General features: G+C 37.7%; 1 protein-coding gene across 20 annotated transcripts in view; it reads left to right on the plus strand.

Moving 5' to 3' along the window:
• Positions 1-14,276, plus strand: part of pde4dip (phosphodiesterase 4D interacting protein) — a 564,002-nt gene that overhangs the window by 437,462 nt on the left and 112,264 nt on the right. For all 20 annotated transcript variants that reach the window (XM_069938250.1, XM_069938253.1, XM_069938249.1 and 17 more), the window contains 7 exons: positions 2,250-2,429; positions 4,384-4,578; positions 7,655-7,852; positions 9,303-9,399; positions 10,519-10,646; positions 12,728-12,844; positions 13,137-13,271. In XM_069938250.1, the coding sequence (XP_069794351.1) occupies positions 2,250-2,429; positions 4,384-4,578; positions 7,655-7,852; positions 9,303-9,399; positions 10,519-10,646; positions 12,728-12,844; positions 13,137-13,271 (1,050 nt within the window). The remainder of the gene's footprint in view (positions 1-2,249; positions 2,430-4,383; positions 4,579-7,654; positions 7,853-9,302; positions 9,400-10,518; positions 10,647-12,727; positions 12,845-13,136; positions 13,272-14,276) is intronic.

Below are 14,276 nucleotides of genomic sequence, written 5' to 3' on the forward strand. Positions count from 1 at the left end.
GCCCCACTTGAACATGGTGGTAAATTTTTTTCAACTTTTTTTCAAATTGTGATGTGATGAATCACCTGAAAAAATTTTTTTAAAACATTTCAATGTTTGGCATTTTGGTTGATTGGTTTTCAGTTAATTGACATTATACTGCATCGGTCTTGTTTTTCCATCAGAAATATGATCCATCTTTCATTTACTGCTATCTGAAATTATTGAATCTCTTAAATAAGTTGTTGAAATAGCTCACAGTCAAATACGCACAAATATTCCCATTTGTTTCATTAGCTTAAAAAAAAACATTTACATAGTTTTTTCTGTATTTTATAGCCAGAAGAAGCAAGCAACTGAAATAAATTCAGTTGCAGCAAGAAATAGCTGGGAGAGTTGAACAGTCACGTCTTTTTTTTAAAAAAAAAAGAGAGAATCTTGCGCATTCAGTATAATCTGCATTATCTGGCACCTTCGGGAATTGCAAGTGCTAGAAATACGAATTTTCCGGTTGATTGAGGCTCACTCTTGCAATGCCTAACTTATAAACATCCATTAAGAACACACAGTTTAAAAAACAATGCAAAATGTAAAGTAATTTGGGAAAAAAAATCAGTATCTTTAATTATGTAAAGTTCATTTTAATCAAGTAATTTCCATAACTTACAAATGTAAATTCAAACCCCAGTCGCTGATGCTGTAACAGTTTTGCAATAGCCTCCTGAGTTTACAGTTAAAGCCTTACACTATCTGTATATCTAATACTATAAAAATAAAGGCACTTAGTAGGCAGGGATAGGGAGACACTTGGGAGAGTTGACCCAGCGGCAAATGCCATCGGTCAGCTCTTCATCCTGTATTTATTCAAATACAACTTTATTTGAACAGTTGCTACAGGCGAAGCATGGCTGGGTGAATGTTTGGTCCTAGGGGTTATGCGTTGCTTCGGAGAACCTTTAAATTTGCAATTTTTAGTTTTTATTTAAGCTTTTATTTATTCTTATTTAAATTTATTTATTTCCTTTTTTTTGCCAGTTCTTTCAGTATCCAATTGATTGAGTGCCAGATAATGAAGATTTTACTGCATATGGAACCCTTCACTATCTTGAAACATCCATGTGGATTTTGGAGCTGTCAACTTGTTTTTTTTTTGAGGTGTAATTACAGAAGTACATGTGTGTTCAATGAAACGATTTCCCAATCTCTTCTATGTAGAGGAGGCCACAACAGGAGCACTGGATTCAGTTGATGATACCTGCAGGTTCACAACTGTAGAGCTGCTTAACTTGGAGGAATTATTTGAAAATTGAATTTTCTCAATTCCTTGGTCTCTGTCCCATGTTTCCAGTATGAGGTCTTCCATTCTACATCATCAGAGATTTCTCCTCCTTCAGGACCTCTACTACCATCAACTCGACCCTTTTCAATAATTCCTCTATTTTCTACCCTGGCCCTCTCTGCCCCTAGATGCAACAGGATAGGATTCCCATTTTCCTCACCTGCTGCCCCACCAACTTCTGCATTCAAAACCTACAACATGATCCCACCACTAGACACATCTTCCCCTCCCTTCCACAGGGACTGCTCCTTCTGTGACTCTCCCATCCACTCATTCCTTCAAACTTGTCACCCTCTTGGTATCTACCCCTGTGAACAAAGGAAATGCTACACTTGTCCTCATACCTCTTCTCTCACCACAATTTGGGGCCAAAAATAGTCATTCTCTCCAACAGGATAGCATTAACATCGACTTCTCTTGTTTCCATTAGGCTCCTCCTGTCTCTTTCTCTGTTCTTTTCTCCAACTCCCCTTCCTTCTCCATTCAGCCAGCTATCCCCTCCCTCTGTCACTTCCGAAATTTTGTTCTCTTCAGCTCTCCCACCTATACCCACCTATGACTTCTTACCTGTTTGCCATTGCTCCTCCCCCACCTCTCCTATCCTCCCCTTCCTCCCATCTTTTTATTCAGACACCTGCCTGCTTTTTTGCTCGTACCTTAATGAAGGGGTCAGACATTGTTGATATTATCTTTCCTTCCTATGTAAGCTATGTGACCTATTGATTTTCTCCAGCATTTTGTGCATTAATCTACAATCAGTGTGTCTGTAGACTTTATTGTTTATCTAATTTCTCTAAGTAGATTGACATTTTATTTATTGTTGCTTCGACTATTTAATGTTCTGGTTTTGTGGAAGAAGTTTTAAGAACTCAAAGACCTTCAATTGATCTGTTGATCCTTTTTTGACTGTCCAATTTTTTTTTATATAAAGAGTCTGGATAGCCTTGTGAGAGAGAAGGAGCTGGAGTTGGAGCAACTAGGAACAGCATACAAGAATCTGCAATGGCTGAAGCAAGAGGTAGAAGAAAAGAATGGGTGTTCCCTAAAGGAAAAAGATGCAGTCAACAGCCAGCTCCAGACAGCTCTTCAGAATAGCGCCAAGGAAGTTGAGGTAGGAAATTTGTTGGACCTTGCCCAGAAAAGTCAACTTGACAGAAACCCTTTTCCTAATAATATGTCAAACTAAATTTCTGAAACTGGGATTTTCAGAATCAGAATTTATTGTCACGAACAAGTCGTGAAATTTGGTGTTTTGCGACAGCATCATAGTGAAAACATTCATATTATGAACCATCTTACAACAATAATATATAAAAAAATAAAAACAGTGCACGAAAAGTAAGTCAGTGTCTTTGGTTCATTGATTACTCAGGAATCTGATGGCAGCGGGGAAGAAGCTGTCCTTGTTCTGTTGAGTGCTCCTCCACCTTTTTCTTGAAGGTAGCAAAGTGAAGAGGGCATGGCCTGGCTGATGGGGATCTTTGAGGATAGAGGCTGCTTTTATAAGACACCGGCTCATGTAGATGTCTTTGATGGAGTGAAGGCTGGTGCCTGTGATGTTAACAATCCTCTAGTTTTTTTTTTCCTTGTCCTGAGATTTGGTGCCTCCATACCAGACAGTGATGCAACCAGTCAGCATGCTCTCCATGGTACACGTAGTAGTTTACAATAGTCTTCGGTAACGTACCGAATCTCCTTAAGCTCCTCACAAAGTATAGCCACTAGCAGGCCTTCTTCATGATTGCATCAACATGGAGAATCCAGGACAGATCCTTGGAGATGTTGACACCCAGTAATTTGAAGTTCTTGACCCTCTCTACTACTGGGTCGTGTTCCCTGACTCCCTCCTGAAGAGTACAATCATCTCCTTGGGTGCAGGATTGTTGGTGAGACACCACTCAAAGAGCTGCTCTATCTTCCTCCTGTACACTTCCTCATTGCCATTTGTGATTCTGCTAACAACTGTGGTGTCATTGGCAAACTTGTAGATAGCATTTGAATTGTGCCTGGCCACACAGACATGGGTGTATAATGAGTAGAGCAGTGGGCTAAGATCACATCCTTGGGGTGCACCTTTGTTGATAATAAATGAAGAGGAGACATAGCTTCCAATTTATATTGACTGTGGTCTTCTGATGAGAGAGTCAAGGATCCAGTTGCAGAGTGGGGAATAGAGACCCAGACTTTGTAGCTTCTTGACCAGCACTGAGAAAATAATGGCATTGAAGGCTGAGCTGTAGTCGATGAAGAGTAGCCGTATGTATGAATTGCTGTTTTCGAGGTGTTCTAGAGCTGAGTAGAGAGCCAGTGCATTTGATGTGGAGCGATTGTGACAAGAGTTGAATTGCAGTGAGTCCAGATCCTTGCTTAAGTACGTGTTAAAATTTGACATATGAAATGAAAGGGGGATGCTAAATGCATCAGCGATTATCATTTCTTTTGTGCATAAATATTTTAGTGGTAAATGTGTTCAGACCCTCTTTTACAATGAAATTCAAAGCTATGCTCCTGTTGTTGTCACCAATATCACATCTCCAGGTATTTTCAGCCATTTGGACTGTACATAGAGGAAATAAATAACCCTCATATTTTTGAATGGGTTTCTTGGTTGGTTCTGTAAAAGTTCATCTTTCTTAACTTGTTTTTCTGCTGAACGTCTGGGCATTCAGCATCCATCACATTGTCATTTCGTGTGGTATAGTAACTTATCTGAATATGACAAATTATCATTGATATTTGAAGCCAGGAGCTTATGCAAAGGCTTCATTTATATTGGGAACCGTGATTAAAATGCTTGTGTCTTTTTAATGTAAGACTGGTTGCAAATACACGGCTGATGAATATGTGAAAATAATGTGCACAGAAATATCACCCAAGCTTGCAAATTTGAGGCCATTAAGGGAAATGAAACTTTTTTGTGCAAATGGGGGTCTATCAAGCCATAATGCAGAGTATTGATGCATTTTCTTAGTGATTCTCAGCAGGTGAAATTATTCATAGTTATGTCTCAACAATGATTATGTGCAACACCAGTCTACACTCTTAGTTTAAAATCTCCTTAACAGGATCTGACTGCAGTGTTAATAACCAAAGTTTGTTCTGGACCTGATGAGATGATGGAACAGCTGAGGCTGCAGCTGCAGCTGAAGGATCAAATGCTGCAGGAGGTGCTCACTGACAGGAGCAAGTTGGCAGCTGATCATGAGCAAGAAGTAAAATATCTTCTGCAAACTATCAGTTCCCGTGAACAGCAGATGAAGGTAATACACAGCCTTGATGCCCTATTCCCATTTAAGTTTAATTTTTCAACAGCAAAAAATCCATAGCTTTTGTTCTGCATGTATCTCAATCTAATGAACTAACAAAGAGTTTCTGTATTCTTTCAGAAACAGATTTTCAAATCAGGAATTCTTCCTTTTAAATAAGAGTTCCATCCAATGCATATTTTTAATTCTCCATTGTAAAAACCGTAATAAGTACTGTCTTATTGCACTTCCATCTTAGTATCTTGTTATTTTCTGAAATGATATGGAATTCTCTGAGAATATTTTGATAATTGAATAATAATTTAAAATAATCCTTTACATTCTCCTTGTATAATATAATTTAACATGGAACAGAGAGTACAGCACAGAACAATTCCTTCAACCCACGTGTCAGTGCTGAATGATATTCAAATCAAACTAGAACTCTGCTGCTTGAACCTGATAGAGACCCCTTCATCCCCATCATAATCAAAGCCAATTAAATGCTTCCACTACTGCTCCTGGCAGTCCATTCCAGCCATCTATTGCTCTATGTGCAAAATATTTGCTCCACTCATATCTCTTAAACTTGTTCCTCCTGACCTGAAACACATATCCTGTAGAGGGTGATACTTTTGCCTTGGGGAGAAGATTTTGATTGTGTACCAAATAACCCCAAAGGACCCCAAAACCCAGCAGCAATAGACACTCACCAAGATAAGTAGTTACTTAAACAAAAATTGTTTTTAATTATCTTTAAACATGAAAACAGAATCAAACTTATCTTTTATTAACTTAATTAACCCCCTTCTAATTCTAAGCACACGTGTATGATGTGTGTGTAAATTTAAGAAAAGTTCTTTGGTTTACAGTTCAATCTCACTTCTCATTCTTCCAAGTTCACTGGTTGCAGGCAATTCTTATACTGTGCATAGAATTTAACATGTATAAAGTTCACCAAGCTTTGATCCTCGAAAGGTAAATGTTTACCACTCAGGAAGGTTCTTTGGAGGTTTGCAGAGAGAGATTTGTTGTTCCAGGATTTCCACAACTGAGGTACCACCATTAGTCACCTCGATGTCGTGCTGATGAAACTTGCTCCATCAGGATTTTCCAGATGATAACGTTTTTCTTTCAGGCCTTCACAGAGTTTGGTTCTGTTCCTCTTATTCCAAGAGAAACATCAGACAGATAGCACTTCCAGCCATCTGCCACTGTGGAGTTTTCTGTTTCAGTTCCAACCAGCTTCCTGGCTTACACTGTTCTGCTGGCTGAGAGAACTTGTTTCATCTCTCTTTCTCTCTCCAACTGCTAGAAAGCCCATTTGACTCTCTCACTTAAAAAACCCACCACCTTCAGCAAACAACAGGAGTTATCCTTCTGCTCCCATCTGTTTTCTTAGGTAAACAAAACTTCTCATTGACCTTTGAGTGAGCACTTTGCAGAAAGGTCAGAAGCCTTGTAAAAATGTTCAACACAGTCTTCAGTCGATTCATTTGATAACATCATTTCAATTAGCACCTAATTGGAATTGCATTCCTTGTGGAATGTACATAGCGTTCTCCATAGTTTCTGTAAAGTTCACTGAGTATGAATTCTTCAATATTTCAAATAAGATCTGTTTTAAAATGTGTGAATGTATGTAACCTACTCTAATTTTACCAATTATCTCCCAATATTTATCTACATTACAGTAAACTTCTATCAGAATGTCCCTCAGCTTCCAACTCCTGAGAACAGAACCAGTTTCTCTCTCTCCTCTCTAAACCAGGTAAAATCCTGGTAAACTTCTCCACCTTTTCCAAAGCCTCCATAACTTTCCTGTAATGGGGGCATAAGAATTGCATGCAATACTCTAAATACAACCAAACCAAAGTTTTACTTTTTTACTTATTGCCTTGCCCAATGAAGACAAGTAGACCATAAGTACACCTTCTTTATTACTCATCTATTTGCCTGACCACTTTCAGTAAGTGATCCCTCTGCGCATCACCCAACTATTAACTTTACATTTGCCATTTTTCTCCCCTTATCTGTAACTGATCTATATTCTGTGATGGACTCTGGCATCATCTACTAACTCACCCACTTATTTCTTTTGTTGAAAACCAGTCCCAACACCTATCTGTGCAGAAGACCACTGGTCACAGGCTTCAAGCCTTCTACTACTGATCTGTCTTCTATGAGCCAGCCAGTTTCATGCCCAAATTTTCAACTCTCTATGCAGCTCATGCATCTGCACCTTCTATTGAACCTTGTCAAATACCTTACAAAAGTTTGTGTATACAACATCCACTGCCTGAAACTTATTAACTATCTTTATCACCTCAAAAATTCAATTAAATTAGTAAGTGACCTGCGTTTCACAAAGCCATGTTAACTGTCCTTTATCAACTTTTCAAATGTGTATAAATCCAAATATCTTTTCCAATAGTTTCCCTACCATTTATAGCCTATAATTTCCTCGATTACCCTTTTTTCCCTTTTATAACAAAGATACATTATTCATTCTCAGGCCCTCTGGTATTTCTTCTGTCACTAGTGCGAATGTTTTTTTGACTCAACCCTACAATTAAATTAAATTAAATTTACATTTAATAATCCATATTTGTGCAAAAAGCAAATCGAAACTGAGCAAGTGAGTTCACCATTGCTTGTACCGTGGTTATTGGTAAGCAACCACAGAAGCTGTGAGATAATATTTGAAACTTCAGGCATAGATATATGTAAAACCTTTCTTTGTGCTTCAGCCTGGAAAATTATATGGTGAATTACCATGCCGGTTGGCAACGGGTAATTACAATTTGAATTGTATTTGATAAAGTAAACTATTGAGTGAAGCTAATTGGGCCTAATTTGGAATGTCCTTCTAGGCAACACGATTGACTTTGTAGCATTTACCTGATCCAGCTAGCAGAATTTCAAACAGTGCAGTAGTACTTGGTATCGCAGTCAGTTTAGATGAAATAGAAAATGTAAGGCTCAAACAAACTTGAAGCAATAATGAGTAGGTATGTGAGGCAAGGGGCAAGACATTTGCCACTGTTTTAACAACATTTAGTTTCCAGTATGTTTTTATTTAATTATGAAGGGTGCAGCAGAGAGGTTAACTCGTGCAATTGCAGAGATGAAACATGAACTTCAAGCACTGCGTCACCAGCTGGATGAGAAGGATCGGGAAATTGTAAATTTCACAAAGCAGAAACTGCAGAATGTTTCTGCTTCGGAGATTCCAACAGAAGTAACCCACCTCAAAGAACTTCTTCAGGAAAAGGATCCATTAATTCAAGTAAGTTCTTGACAGTTGATGGATCAATAAATCTAGCCAACAATATTGCTGATTTCAACAACCCTGCTTCACAGAATTCCATTTTAATCCTATCCATTAAGTACAAAAGTTAATTCACTAAATAAACAGAAGGTATGGGACCCAATGCCACCAATGTTAACTGTCACAACGTAATTTAAGAGTCTGCAAGCTTTGAATGTTTGTGTGTTTTGGTTTTTTTTTGGGGGGGGGGAAATACATGCAGAATGTGCCTATGAAAGTAGCTATTTCTCCCTGTGAAGTTGGTACCACTAACCTTCCAGAAATGAAACGTTACTTGAGTTTTTATGGTGTTCAGTAATGTTTGTCCCAGGGTCATATTATCTTTTTGAGGTAGTGGACATTAACAAATGCAATAGTCTTCTGTGATAATCATTCACAAAAATAAAATTATGCCCTTGGTTCCATTTTAATTGTAATCCAATGTTTATGGGGGAACAATGTGTATATGGAGATAATGTGAAGAGAGGATCTGATTTGGAATCACCTACTCTGCCTGCTCGTGCATGGCTATGAGAAAATAGAATTGTACTGTACAGAAACAGGCCTTTTCAACCCAACTTGTATATGCCAATCATGTTAATTTCATTTGTTCACATTAAGCCTACTTTACTCTGCTTTAACAGTCCAAGTACTTGCCCAAATAATTATATGTGGGTTTGCCACCTTCTCTGGCATTTATTTCCACATAATTGAACTCTCCTCTTATGGAAAAATAGCCCACTGGACACCTTTAAAATTCTCCCCTCTCTTCTGAAAAATGTTCCCTGCTTTGGGGGAAAAGATTCTGGCTCTCTATTTCAATCTGTGCCTTTCATAATTTCATATCCTTCTTCAAGGTCATCCTCAGCCTCCTACTTTCCAGTGAGAATATACCCTGCCTTTTCAATCAGAACTAAAGCCCTCCAATCCAGGCAATCTCGTCTGCAATCTTATCTATGGCTAGCACATTCTTACTGTAGTGTGACAACTAGAACTGTGCACAATACCCTATGTGCAACTGAAGTAATCGCTTCCATAGGTGCAACATAACAGCAATTTTGCCGAATTTGAACAAGATTGGCAAACTGGATTTGAAGTTCTGAAGGACTTGATGAAATAAAGTGAAAGTATCCAATAAAAGTTAATGATTTTTCCATTTATGCTGAAACAAGATAAGCTTGTCGCACATTATGTTTTTGAGGTTTTAGTCCATTTTGTAGGAATCCGTTGGAAATTTTTCACAGGATCTCAAGTGACACTTGGATGAATGGCTTTTTGGTGATGTGGTTGTAAAGCAAATGTTGCTCATGACTCCAAAAAATCCCGCTGCTCTTCCTCAAATGGTGCTGTCAGATAGCCTATTGATGACCAACGGAATGGAGTAGCTTTTAAACCTAGTTGATCTGCGACTTTTCTTTGACCTGTTCAGAAATTGCTGCAGGATAGCCACAACAAGACCTCCCTCCAGCCTGAGACGATGGAAGCTGCTGAACTGACTGCGACCCAACAGAAGACCGATGAACAAGGTATGTGAAATTGAGCTAAAATCATTGAATATTGCACTCAAAACTCTCAACTTAATTTTCCATGATTTTTCTTGAGATTGACTGTTGATTATGGCAAAATATCAACAGAATCCACAATAAGATGCCAGCTGAGTCCAGAATTGAGAATAAACAGAACTGGAAATTATATCATACAGTGGCAGTTAACTTGAACTGAATTGCTTGTATGACATCTGTAACTATGTAACTGATACAGTTGGATTTGCTCCATTTAAAGGGATTGAGATCTTATTTTTGAAATGTTGAACTTGCAGGTATATTGAGAAAAGTATTCTTCATCAGACTAACTAAAAAGGTTTCTTGCAGGTCGAGTGTTTAGAATAGGATAACTGAAAGAAGCTACAAATAGTAAAAGCTTTCCCTAGCTATAAATATACAGCCAATTGAAACAGAGAAAATAAGAGCAGGTGAAGGCCATTCAACCTTTGAGCCTGCTCTACAATTAAATGTGATTGTGTGTGATGATATGATTTCAAAATCCTATTTCTGCATTCTCTCCATGTCCCTTGATGCCTTTAGCTGAAAGGGTTGTATCCACCTCCCTTTTGAATACTGTATGTCTAACTTTCATGGTCGGGAGTTTCACAAGTACACCTTTCTCCTCATTTCAGTCCTAAATGGCTTGCCATTCTTGTTGGACTCTGGCTAATTGTTCTGCACTTACCCCAACATCAGGAACATTCTTACTGCAACTAACTTTTCCTGTCAGAATTAAGATTTTTTTTCCTCCCACTAGTATAACCCTAGTCGATCTTGTCTTTCTTCATATATCAGACCCTTCGGTGCAGCCTCTCTATAGCAAGAAAGTCCTTTGGATTAGGAGGTCACACCTTTGAGTATTGTGTGCAGTTTTTCCCTCAACAAGGCCTTGTGTAGCTGCAGTAAGAACTCCCTACATTCAGAACATCATATTAGCAACCATGGAAGTAACATCATTTTAAATTACTCAGCAATCATCCAGCCTTCCCAATGAATCAATGTGTAGAAAGGAGCATGTTTGTTGTTGGTTTAATTCTTCAGTTGATTGCTACTAATGTGATATGCAGAGTACAAAGTAATAATTCTTTATTCTGTTATAAGTTCTGCAGGCAGTCTTGGATGGAGATGAAGCAATGGCTGAGACAGACCAGGAAGATGTCAGACAAACTGAGCTGGACCTGATGAAAGAGGAACTGTGTCTTGCTTTAAGGAAAGAGGAAGAGACCAAGGTGAGTTTTAAAACTAGCATTAATAGAGACAGTATTGTAGTCTGAGAACAATGTCTCCAGTTGTGGGGTCGGGGCACCATTTAAAAATAGAGGTAGTTTAGATTCAGAGTTTCTGATGTAAATATCATAGTGTCAGGGAATTTTCCAGTTTAAAAAGGGTGCGCAGAACAATGCTGAGAAGTTGGAGCTGCAAGTCTTTGTTATTGCAGTGAAGGAAGCTACAGTTAATCTCAATGCCATAACCCAGGGAGCATGAAAATCACTATTCTCAGTTGAGCTATCTAATAATCTGGCAAAATGTGTGGCATCTTTAGGTGAGTCTATGTGGTAAAGTGGGCTACCAGCACTTGATCTCAACATGTTTTAAAGAGATTTAGAAGGAAGTGTGTGCACACAATGGAAATGGAAAATAAACCTTAGCTTTTAAAAATTTGGTTTTTGGAGAAATGGAAATTGCTGAGGCAAGATCTGACAGTCTTTTAGATGATTGAACACTTGAGAAAAGTGAAAGAAATGTATTGAAGGAAGAAATCCATCCAAGAAAGTCAGCTTTTATTATAGCATTTAGTGAAATTGACAAGGAGAACAGTTCAGAAAAAGTCCCCCCCAAACCAATCCAAATACAATATGTGAGATAATGAAAATGAAGGTCTTTGGTGGGTGGGGGGAACCCTGAAAGATAAACAGGATTCCTAATATATTGAGATTGAGAGTGAATTAATCAGCCAGTCCTTTATCATGACTTCCAAAGCTTCTGGTTTTTTTTTTGGCATCTTCATTTATCCTGGCCTTTGCTCTTTCAAATTCTGCTGCTTTCCCATGTTGATGTGAATAAAATTTCTGCATGAATTATAAATATAAAATATAAATGCATGTCTAGAAAAAGATTGATAATAAATGTTGGCAATTTATTGATGTTCCTTTGTGTTTTGGGGGAACATTATTTTAGACTCTAGAGAGTAGTGGTGGATGATTGCTTCTCAGAATGGAGGCCTGTGACTAGAAGTGTGCCTCATGGATTGGTGCTGTGGGACCATTGTTGTTTGATATCTATAGTCATTGATTTGGATGATAATGTGGTAAATTTGATCACAAGTTTGCAGATGAGATAAAGATTGAAGGCGTTGTGGACAGCGAGGAATGTTTTCAAAGCTTGCAGAGGGATCTAGTCCAGCTGGAAAATAGCAGATGGAATTTAATGCAGACAAACTAGGTATTGCATTTTGGAAGGACCATCGAAGAAAGGATATACACAGTAAATGGTAGGGAACTGAGGAGTGTAATAGAACAAAGGGATCTGGGAATACAGGTAGCTAATTCTGTGAAAGTATTGTCACAATTAGATAGGGTTGTAAAGAGAGCTTTTAGCATAGTGGCCTTCATCATTCAAAGTATTAAGTACAGGAGTTGGGATATGTTTAAAAGTTGTATAACACATAGGTTAGGCCAAATTTGGAGTTTTGGGTGCAGTTTTGGTCACCTAACTACAGGATAGATATCAATAAGATCGAGTGCAAAGAAGATTTATTAGGATGTTGCTTAGACTTTAAGAACTGAGTTACAAGGAAAGGTTAAACAGTTTGTCTTTATTCCCGAAGTGTAGAAAATTGAGGGAAGATTTGATAGAAGTATTTAAAATTATGAGCATTATAGACAGAGTAAATGTTGGTAGGGTTTTTTCACTGAGGTAAGTGAGATACAAACCAAGAGTACACAAGGATGAAAGGGGAAAAGTTTTGGGGGAACCTCTTCACGTAGAGAGTGATGGGAATTTTGAACAAGCTGCCAGCTGAAGTGGTGAATGCAGGCTTAATTATAACATTGAAGAAGAATTGTGACAGGTACATGGATAGGTATGGAGGGTGGAGGACTTGGTGCAGCTAAGTGGGACAAGAAAGAAAAGTGGATCAGCATGTTTCTGTGCTGTAATGTTCGATGGCTCTATTGGAGACAAAGAAGAAATATTTCCTGAAACAGTTATTTTAAATAAGGAATCTCCATGAGGTTGTTGAGTGACTGATCTTTTCTATGTAATTGATCTCAATTTAGATATCTAAATGGATTATATTTTTCCTTCTCAGCTTGAGCTGGTCGCACTGCAATCTGCCCTCTGCAACCAGCAGCAAGAGTTCCAGAGTAAGGCAGCAGAAATTCAAGTGCTCTCTGACAACATTCGTGACAAAGAGGAGCATATTAAGGTCTGATTTTTAATGTAATCAGTGGTTGAATTGTGATGATTGTAATGTAAAGAAAAAAGTTTTAAATAGTCTACTTTTACTGGTCAATATGCTGTGCGAAGTTACTGATTTGTGCTGAATTTGGGAAGATTTTGTGAAAAATGCTGTCAATAGTGATCCAGTGACAAGCCACCTAGATTTTTTTTTGAAAAAGAGAAAGGTGCGACTTAAAAGATTGCATGATGTATTCCACGATCTCATCTTAACTAAGAGGTAAAAAGGTTGAATTACTTATTATCTTGTTGCACCATAGGATTTGCAGATGCAGCTGATACAGACAAGAGAGTCTCCAGAGGTAGAGAAGCTTACACAAGAGTTACAGATATTGAGGGACCAACTGGCGGTCATGGAATTGTCTACCCAGAAAAGTGTAGGGAAAAAGCACCAAGTATGTATGTTAAATTTCTCTCCTTTTTCACAAGTGTACATGGGTAGAGAATGTAGTGTTTATACACTTTTAGATCAAATTCAGCTTCGATATGCTGAACTCCAGCAATTTTTAAACCTTGTTACAGTAAATAATATTTCCTGAGGTCATTTAAGTAGTAATTGGGTCAAATAAAATTCATTAGGGAAAAGTTTGGGGGTAAAAGTAAACAATATACAAATAGAATGATTTATGGACTGAGTATTCAGAGCAAATACACTAAACCAGGGTCTTGTTAGGAAAGCACATGTATTTAAAAATTATCTGGGAATTAAAAAGGGGCTGATAAGACAACTTTCCCAATATATAATTGGTATGTAAACAAAACATAATCTGAACTTGTTATGGCGTGGAGTTCAAAAATTGTCAAAATTTTGGTCCAAAAACCTACAAGGCCCAATATTAAAGAATTCTTCATTTCTTTTTTTCCACTAATGCTCTTCAATGTCCTGGAAAGTTTAGAGCAAATAAGAATGAAAATGTGAATCAACTTGAGTTGTACTGAAGAACATCGACTTCTAAGAGATCTAAAAAAATTACCTGAAATAAATTTAAGAATAAGATTTATTTAAAGCCATTGAGGATTAAATGGTTATGATTTCTTTTTCAAAATGTCTCCCCAATTTCTTTTTTTTGTATCAAATTCATCAACTTCTTTAGGTATTGTCTATGTGCAATAAATATCTATTTGATTATTACTTGTGTACCACGACGGTGAATGTCCACGTTTGTTATCTAATGAATAGGAATCATGATTTAACCTTGTTATTCTCATCAGGTTACCACATCTGTACTCCATGGGAATTTCTAGGTAGTAATAGGGAATATATGATATTTCCCTCTTCAACCTAAAAAAAAATAGACAATTATTGGTTTGGAACTCCAGGGAATATATGTATCTCAAAGTGCACATCAAAATATAAAGGGCCATTTCACTGTTTGGAGCTAAGAAAGATACTTCTGTAA

The sequence above is a fragment of the Narcine bancroftii genome, chromosome 5 (assembly GCF_036971445.1).
Source record: "Narcine bancroftii isolate sNarBan1 chromosome 5, sNarBan1.hap1, whole genome shotgun sequence".
NCBI lineage: Eukaryota > Metazoa > Chordata > Chondrichthyes > Torpediniformes > Narcinidae > Narcine > Narcine bancroftii.